This window comes from Hermetia illucens, chromosome 1 (assembly GCF_905115235.1).
Source record: "Hermetia illucens chromosome 1, iHerIll2.2.curated.20191125, whole genome shotgun sequence".
NCBI lineage: Eukaryota > Metazoa > Arthropoda > Insecta > Diptera > Stratiomyidae > Hermetia > Hermetia illucens.
In genome coordinates this window covers 146,890,149-146,899,375 of record NC_051849.1, presented here as the reverse complement: position 1 = coordinate 146,899,375, position 9,227 = coordinate 146,890,149, and the positions used below count along the sequence as shown (strand labels likewise).

General features: G+C 42.1%; 1 protein-coding gene across 1 annotated transcript; it reads right to left on the bottom strand.

Moving 5' to 3' along the window:
- Nucleotides 1-4,957: 4,957 nt before the first annotated feature.
- Nucleotides 4,958-6,171, bottom strand: LOC119653448 (farnesol dehydrogenase-like). The gene is made up of 3 exons (XM_038058055.1): nucleotides 5,574-6,171; nucleotides 5,104-5,238; nucleotides 4,958-5,050 (listed from the first exon to the last, which is right to left on the bottom strand). The coding sequence occupies exons 1-3, from the start codon at nucleotides 6,144-6,146 to the stop codon at nucleotides 5,009-5,011; spliced, it is 750 nt and encodes a 249-aa protein (XP_037913983.1). The 5' UTR covers nucleotides 6,147-6,171; the 3' UTR covers nucleotides 4,958-5,008.
- Between the last annotated feature and the right edge of the window lie 3,056 nt (nucleotides 6,172-9,227).

Here is a 9,227-nt window from a genome sequence, read left to right as displayed (position 1 = left end):
GTTACATTGTGTAGTACCCTCTTTTTTTATGAATGGGGCAGATAATGCTTCGTTGCCAGTTACCAAGCGTTGATTCGCTGGGCCAAACTTTGGTCATAAGCTGATGAAGCACTTGGTGTAGTTAGTCTCCTCCATATATAACCGGTTCGGTTGTAATTCGATCTACTTCTGACGACTTATAATACTTAGGCCCATGGGTTGTACGCACCGTTATTTCCATGTTTGGTAGGGTAGAGTAGGTAGATATCAGTAGCCGTTCCCAGAAGTTTAATTAATGCTATGTTCCACAAACTTAAGACCATCACTGCTGTTATGAGAGCAAGGAGGCAGAGCCCAGGCGTTGAAATCTGCAGAGCCAGTCCGCAGCAATCACGATTGGAAGCACCTGTTCCACCTTTAGCAACGATCTTTCAGAGGTCCTCAAAGAATGGTTTACATAGTATGCGTGGCCTGACTCTAGCTAGAGCTAGGTAATTGCAAAGGAAGTGCCTGAGGGTTTCCCTCCTTTTCTTTCCAGTTTCGGCAATACAAATTGTAGGGTACACAGGGTCTGACAGCATGGTCCCTTACATGTTTCGCATTTGTATGCATTTGCATGCATTTGACATACGATCTCTCGCTATCGGGTTTTGTCAGCCCGCGCATTCCCCTCTATATTCTTATAACCGGGGCCCAGAGAAGGGTGACTTTTAGCGTGCCGCCCAGACTGTGCTCAGCACATTTCTGCACTGCTCCACTAGCCTGGAGGCTGTTATCACTGAACACAAGGCCTCAATGGCCGCTTGGCTGTCGGTCAGAATGGCTATACGACGCTTGGGGCTCGGATCATGCCCCAGCCATTGACAGGCTTTTAGTATCGCCAGTACTTCCACTTGGAATACACTGGCGAAACTTAGGAGACCATACGAATCGGATACACTATGTGTATTCGAGAAAACTCAACTCCATAGACCATCTATTCGATGGACGTCATTGCCATGCAACATGCCATCGCGTCGGTTTTCCACTCTGCCCTGGTTGAAAACTCATCAGTAAAGTTTCTCGTGTTCAATTTTCGTTTGGGTAGTCCGTGCAAAATGCCCAGAATTCCTTAAGTAATTCTTTTGAGATGTTACTATGATCCTAGGACATCATCTTCAGCATTTGGACGTAAGAAGCCTGGCAGCACTGCACGCTATAACGTCTTTAATGTGGAGGTCTAAGGAAAGAAGGTGTAGGAGAACATTGCCGGGCAGGACTGCATAGCCCCGGTAACACCAGCATACCTGGTTCTTTGAATCCTATTAAGCTTCGTTCTATTGTTTTTTTTGGTTAAAGTCTACCACCATTTCTTTGCAAAGGTTTTCTTCAAAGTATAGAAGGCTATACTGGCCTTCTTAACGTACAGTTCAATTTCCAGTTAAGCTTCGTATCCGGGATTACACCCAAATACTTTACATTGGAGGAAAGAACCAATATTTGTTCATGCAGCCGCGGGAGCTGGAATTCGAGTACTTTTGTCTTAGGAGTGAATAGAATCAGTCTCGTTTTGTTTGGACTTATGCCCAGTTTGCATCTTACGGCCGCCAACGTTCCTTCCATGGTGTCAGCCATAATGGAGCGAAACATCCTTAACACTAAGATCATCAATTCCGCGGTGGCTCCTGTCCAATATTCGTAAAACTTCGTCCATTACTATTAACTAGAGCACCAGATAGATATTACATTCAATTTTTATATGTAGAACAAGATGGTTTATAACCTCAATAACCATAATTGCACGTAAGTTAACGTCATTGGAGACGATTGAAAGTTAAAAAAGTTAGTGAAAATTTAAAAAGTTTAATTTTCTTTACAGGATATCTCAAAAAAACAAAAAAAAAATATGGCAACTACTTTGCAGATGTGCCTAAAAATATCTATGTTTTATCGACTATCCAACGGGGTATAACAATCTAAGGTTTTATTTAAACTCATAGAAAAAATTTAGCTTCTTATGCTACATGTCTACGTTCTGACCCCTTTACTCTCTTCTTGTTGGAATTTCCTTGTTCTTTTGGCGCTTAATGGTGAACCTTGTGGTAATTCGTAATCCTATCTTTATCAAATTTTGATTCATCAGTCCACAATATTAATTTAACGAAATTAGGCTCTCCCACATCAGCATTTCGCATAAATCTGCAGAAATCTAATTTTCTCGCGGTATCTCCTTACGTACAATTATGGTTATTGAGGTCATAAAGCATCTTATTCTATATGTAAAAATTAATAATAATAAGAGTTACATATCTCAAAATATCTAATTCAATAGACGAAAAATCCGCCATTTTCATAAAAAAAAAACAATTAAAACTCGAGTATTTCGAGGGCGTTCTCTCCATAATAATCCTTAAATAAAAATCCAGGATGCGTTCTAGGTTTTTCTACACGAAAGAAGTGAGGCTGATTGGTCGAAATTCCTTTGTTGGCTTGTGGCCGCGTTTGCCCGCTTTCGGTATGAAAACCACTCGTATCAGATTGTTCTATTTATCCTAAAGGGACACAACCCTTTCCTGCTGCATCTGTAGCATGCATGGCATTATGTCATCTTGGGCCGGAGAGTTATATGCGAACAAACTGTTTTTAACCCAGCCATTATGGATACCCACCAAGTAAGGCTCTGAAGTCGATCCACCTGTGGTCTCTGAAAGGATCGTAGACCTCTGCCGCGAGGACTATACTGAAAAGTATCCAATTATAATCTGAAAGGGATCTCTGGTCAGATTGCCTCCAGTTTTGTACAAAGCGTACCAACAGTTAGTTTTCTTTGCTGTTATATCGTCAAATGTGAGCCATGTAGGCCGAGGAAATATACACGCTCTCTTCCACCACCTGCTCCAATTTGGCCATGACTTGGTCGATGGAACTCAGGCTGGACACAGAAAAGCCGGCAGACTCTTCCAGGCGAGGATATATGCTCTGGGCCTGTCCCGATCAGCGTCTCTTGTGCTGTGGAATAAATTATAATATTTGCTTTGGAGGCCTTTGATGGGTTGGACGCCTCGCTTCAGGGCACCTGTACTAGTGTGATGTTGAAGTTTTCCTCTAGGAGGAAGGCAAGCACTTCGAGTACCATAGATTTATTTGCGCTACGCTCAGCATGACCGGCTTGCGTATATGGTTCGCCAGTCGCCGGATCGTTGAAGCTCATCTTCTTCAACATCTCGTTGGCAGCGTCGACTGGACCCAGGTCGTCGTCCAATTTTGCTCAGCGGAACACTTTCAGCTTTGCATTCCTCACTCCAAACCGCACCTTGTAGTTCACCTTTCCCAGTGCCTCTAGGCACTCTCCGTTTATACAGAGCAGGAAAAGTTGGCTATTCATCTCGGGTTTTTCCTCCTGGATAAGGGGCGGATTAGACGACCTTGTCCTTATCCATGTGGATCTTCGGTAACTAAATGTGAGCGATTTGTTGGGGATGGGTTTGAGCTTCTCGTTCCCTCAGGCATCGTTGATCTTGGTGATGCATGAACAGAGAAAGTCCCTGTAGAATTGGTCCTCACATGCTATAACGTGGACCCCACGGACCACCTGAAAAGAATCGAAGCGTCTATGAAATGCTCAATGACCATTTCCGACATTTCCATCATTTCCTGTTTGCAGAAGTTGCTTAGCGTCCGAGTGCTTTGCTTCACTTGTATTTTTCCATCCTTGCTAGTCGCATTATTTTTTGCCGTCGACCGCTGGTGGGACTCATTGAGATTCTGGTTTCTTGTGAATCGTTTTAGTGTTAACTCTGGTTGTAAAGGGGATTCACCCGAGATGGTGATCAAAGTCTATATTGGCCATTCTTATAGGTTCTGACCTTAATTAAAGCTGAGAGGTATAACGTTTGATTAACACGTGATCAATTTGTTTGATTGAATTTTAAATAATTCGGAGTCTTTTGTGATTGTTGGTGTCCTGAAAGCTATGGGAGTGAACTTATCACTTAAATACTAGCTCCCTTCCGTTCCGTTTTGGTATTATACAGGGGGAAGCCTTCGAGGGTTCGTTCCATTGCTTCGTGGAAGATATCTTTCTCTGGCTGTCGAACGTTAATGAGAATAATATATTTCAAAATTTGCTTCACAAGCGCTGAGTGCATAGACGTTCCTTTTTGCTTCTAAAGCCGAAGACAAAAGATTGCATTTTTTTGCTGACTAGCAAACTTACTTCGCACATGGATGGCCGCTATAATATAAGGAGTAGTGGATCTTCTCCGGGTAATCAATTTCCGTCTAGCTTAATTCTTGCAATGCTGTGGCAGTAGCCCTATATTAGGTATCGGTTGGGTGCTGAGCAGCTTTTAGGAAATTTTAGGAAGCGCACTTCTTCTTTTTCTCTTCAGCCTTTGTCTCGTTCACAAGCGGGGTCGGCTATACACTTTAGGAAGCGAGTAGAAAACCTGTAAATCCCTTGCCCGTTTTCGTTGCCAATCCGTCGTTGCGTTGACAATACCCCGCCCCTCACCTTCAGGTCTGGTTGGTACAATCATCCCGTTTTAAGCCTTCATTTCTCTGCATTGCCAGTTTTCGCTAAGAAATAACTCTAACTCATGTGGAGGCGGAGACAGATGTTGGTAGCAAAGATGTTGGTGTTGCTTCAGCAGACGTTTTCAAGCTTTTGTGTTCCACCGTGGGTACTATTCCACTCTTCCGCTTAGGGATTTATACAAGGTTTTGGTATTTTTCAAAACATTGAGAAGCGAGAAGCGTTCTGGCAGAAAAGCGCTGGGTTAAGATGGAAATCTTAAAATTGTTCATAAAAATGCCAGTTTGTAGCTTATAATACGCCGGGGGTTCTTTTCTATGACAACATGGGTAGTAAATCCAATGAACAAAGTGTATCTCGTTTAGAAAGTAAATTTGAAAACGGGTTCACAAATTTTTACGTACGGGCCTGCGTTCTAATTTTGAGGCAAACCGTAGTTCAGGTGCAAAACTAAATCATGTATTTGTTCAATTATTATATATACATCTATTTACAGCTCTTGCACAAATTATCATTTCAAACTTTCTCCCCAACAGGCTTTATGGTTAACTCGTGCACCTGGAAAAAGAGTTCCTCAGTCTTCTTTAGTTCTTGGAAAAATTCTGTTTTACCTGGACATGTGGCGGCGTGCTCAATACATATAATACCGCATTCGATATATCCTCGGCGTTTAAAAGTGGATGATCCGCCAGATGAAGGGCAATGTTTGGAACAATCTCGGTTAGTACACCTCCAGGACTGATACTCTGTAATAAAAAGCAGAGAGAAAAAGCTTTGTAGTATTCGACTTTTCTCTAATGTTGTCAGGGGAGTTCGCACTGTGCCCTTAACGAACAATTGTGCCCATCCCTGCAAGTAAACGTTTTCTATTTTCACTCCTAGGAATATATGATAAATTCATCCCCTAAATTTTAGATGCATCTTGTTAGATTGGACTGCACAAAAAATAACATAAATTTTAATTTGGCGGACTCCTTAGGAGTGAAAGATTGTTGCCCTTATTGCCCATAAGTGCCTTTGATGCGTTGAATTTGAATAGAAATCATCTTGTATAATAAATTTGATAATCGAGAACACTTACCGTAACTTTGACTTTAGTTCCAGCCATAAAAAATTCCTGACGATAGGTCTCAACCATTGCCGTCACAGCATGCTTAGAAGGAGGATAGATGTTTAGCGAACCCACAGAGGCCACTGGAACTCTGTGGCCAGCGACGCTATTTATGATAACAATGTGCCCATCGAAGTGTCGCTTTTTCATAGAATTGAATGCTTCCCGAACACAATACACGACAGCCATTGTGTTGGTCTCTAAAGTATTTCGCAAAGGCTGGGTATTATCTAGGCCTGATAGCTCTACTCCCAAAGCTATTATACCGGCGTTATTAACAAGAACATCGGTCCCTCCAAATTCGGTCTCGATCCAGGCGAAAGTATCCTTTACTTGACTTTCATTGGTAACGTCACATCTTCTGGGATAGTACCGAGATTGTAAATTTTCAGGAAGTTTGCGTTGATTCTCCTGAACACGTTCTTCTTGTCGATCGAGAGCAATCACAATAAAACCATTTGTCACTAACTCCGCGGCGGTTGCGGCTCCAATTCCGGCACCTGCTCCTGTTACTACGGCTACCTTGTTTTGCCAACGTTCCATTCTTCTTCAAGTGTTCAGCTGTTACTGTGCAAACTGATCGTGAGATTCAAGCTTTTATTCGTCAGACTGACCAGCTGACGCTCTCTTAAATACAAAACACTAGGAGACTGTGGTCTAGGGCTTCTTCAGCAAGTCATGCTTACAAATCACTTCCGAAGAGTTAGAGCTATCTAGTTAATGTTTCAAGGTCCGTCGGGAGATTGGTTGCAACAGTTTGTGGATCAATCTATAGTGATAAGCGCGAGAAAAGATGAACTTTGTCCCTTAATACATAATATTAAATGCCGGTATATCAAGAAGAAAGCGTCGTCAGCTCTGAAAATTAGGGGAGGATATTTGCGAATGTATCTTAAGACATGCTATTTTCTAAGAGAATGAACAATTTTAACTGAATTTTCATAATATTTATTAATTTTATTTATAAATTGTGAGTCCGAATATATCACTCACGAAAAATGTACACATGTTTTACCTGTTTAATTCCACCTTAGAGGCCGTCAGTTCTTTGCAACTTCATTTTTCAGAGTTGACTTGGTGGTTGTGTTGACAAATAATGTTGACTCTGACCTTACCACTGTGCGGACAGATCCTTATCGAGCCTTTCTCCCAGTCTCCTCATTGCGAGCGATGCTTGGTGCTCTGGCACACATTTCAAGAGTTTCAAAGGTAGCCGGTGGTAGCTTCGTCCCAATTTGCTAGTTATAGTGTTGGCTTTTTTTAACACGTTCAAATTATTTAACCCACATAGAGTACATATAGCTTATGACTAAAACTTAACGATATGACTTACCTTTTACAATTTTACATTATACCTAAAAATTAATCTATTCTTTAGTTCTTTGTTCAATTTGACGAAATACTAATTTAACTAAGACTTACGACTACAGAGGGGAAAGAAAGTCGGGGCAAACCCCTCTTGAATTAAGGACTGTTGTGTAAATAAAATACGTGGCTTGATAAGGGTAGGATGCTTAACTCCGCTATGTTATTTACATAGCATACTGGTCTCAACCCTAGGTTAAGGAGGAGGGTTGGAGGTAACGTACTTTGTATTATCTTCAGTAAAACAAAAATAAGGTGTGGAGATCAGTTAAAGAGATAAATAAAGTACTATTGAAGTTATTCCACTCTGCTAAATCCTACTTAATTCCCCTTGGTGACAGTTCCTATGATAGACCGACCAAGCAAATGCATCCAATGACTTTAAAAACAAAATGATCGTGTTGAGTCATAAGCCTTGGAAAAATGCTAGGCCATTCACCCTCGTCGACGCCGTAGGGCTGGCCCCGGTCCTGTTGAGAAATAGGGTTTTTGATGTATGGGTGGCATCAGGACATAAGTAAATCAATCCGATCAAATCAAAAACGTATCTTCGCACTAAATATTGGCACCCTCTCTGGAAAGACCGAGGAACTCGAAAAAGACCGTTATTGCAGCTGACCTTATCGGTGATGTAAGTAAAAAGACAGACAGCAACAGGTGCAATGGATCAAAGGGTTTGGAGCGTCCATCCAATGAGAAAGGCGAGCGGAAAGTCAATTTTGCGGAGAGCCGTTACTTTTTAATTAGGAATACATGGTTCATCAAACATTTTATAGTGGGAACAGTAGAACACAAATCGACTATATTTTAATAAGACGCCGACATTTACCAAAGCCGTTCCCTATGAGACCATTGCACAACATCAGCCGTTGGTTGGCGTCTTGCGAATCAAGCCATCGATAAAAGAGTGTGAGGAATGTACTGGCCCGCCGTGAATTCTTCAATCCGGTTCCTGAGGAAGGCAGAACACCATCTGAGTGGCAATATGGCAAAAGAAGTGTTGTCCAGCAGAATGTTCGAATTACTGTCCGATCCGGTTGCTGTCCCATACCATGAAGATGAGAATGGTATTCGCAAAGTTGATGAAATAACAGTGAATCACGCCGGGTTTGTGGTGAAATGTGGTAGTCTTGACGCAATACACGGTGCGTGATTATTCATGGTGGAACATGTGAGAAGCATCACCCTTTTAACATTGCATTTCTGAATCTGGCGAAAGCGTTGGACCGTGTGCCACATGAACTCATCTGGTATGCTCTACGACAACATCTAATATCAGGAGAAATCTTGCGCTGGGTTAAATTACTCTCCCACGATCGGAAAAGTAAAGTTTAAAGTGTGGTAGATGTATCAAAACCGATTCGTATCTCTGTCGGTGTTCATCAAGAAAACGCCCTCTTACTACTCCCTTAGATACAATCTCCCTATACGCTGCTTTATGCAGATGATGTTTTCCTGCTGTCTCATAGCAAAAATGATTTCGAGGGACTTGGAAAGATCGCCTCAGATTGAATCTGAATGAAACTAGATTTTTGACGACCGACCCCTATGAAACAGTCACTATCGCAGTCAATGGCAGTGACCTGCCCAGAAATGAAAGATTAATGAAATTGCTTCACGCATAAGCGCAACCTGGATGAAGTGGTGTTCCACAACTATCAGCAAACGTCTCAAATCTAAAATTTACAGTAATGTCGTCCACCCTGCCGCCCTCTATTTTTCTGAGCGTTGGCCAACTATAAAAAACAATGAACGGCGTCTTGCGGTAAAGGAGGCGAAGGAGCTGCATTGGACTAGTGACGTGACATGCCTTAAACACATCCGAAATGAGGATATCCGCGATCGATATGGGATTGCACCAATCGTGAAAAAATTGTGAGAAAGGCGTCTTCGGTGGTGTGGACATGTAATTCACGCTAACGAGAATTCTCTGAACAGCGTAGTAGATAGTAAGCGACAAAAAGGCCGGCGAAACAATAGTCGGCTCATACGTTGGATGATGATTTGATGGCTTCGCGACTACACCACGTCATAATGACGAGCTAACCCCGCTTGTGAACGGGGCAAAGGTTAAAGAAAAAAGAATAGGATAGGCTTATAGGGGAACTTGAGGCTATTGTGCGCTGGAGTATACAAGGCCGGGTCTGTTTTATTGGCGGTTGTTTAGAATTAGCCAATCAACGAGATAAACGCTGAAGGGAAATCTGTCGACAAGGATGAAGTTCACAGTGTCATAGAGTGAAGTGATTAGAACGGGTA

Bases quoted from the DNA above. Each gene is read 5' to 3' on its own strand.
- LOC119653448 (XM_038058055.1), bottom strand. From the start codon at position 6,146: ATGGAACGTTGGCAAAACAAGGTAGCCGTAGTAACAGGAGCAGGTGCC. The intron at 5,239-5,573 runs GTAAGTGTTCTC...TTTTTATTACAG, and splicing joins GAACTAAAGTCAAAGTTACG to AGTATCAGTCCTGGAGGTGT. The intron at 5,051-5,103 runs GTAAAACAGAAT...CTCTTTTTCCAG, and splicing joins GCACGCCGCCACATGTCCAG to GTGCACGAGTTAACCATAAA.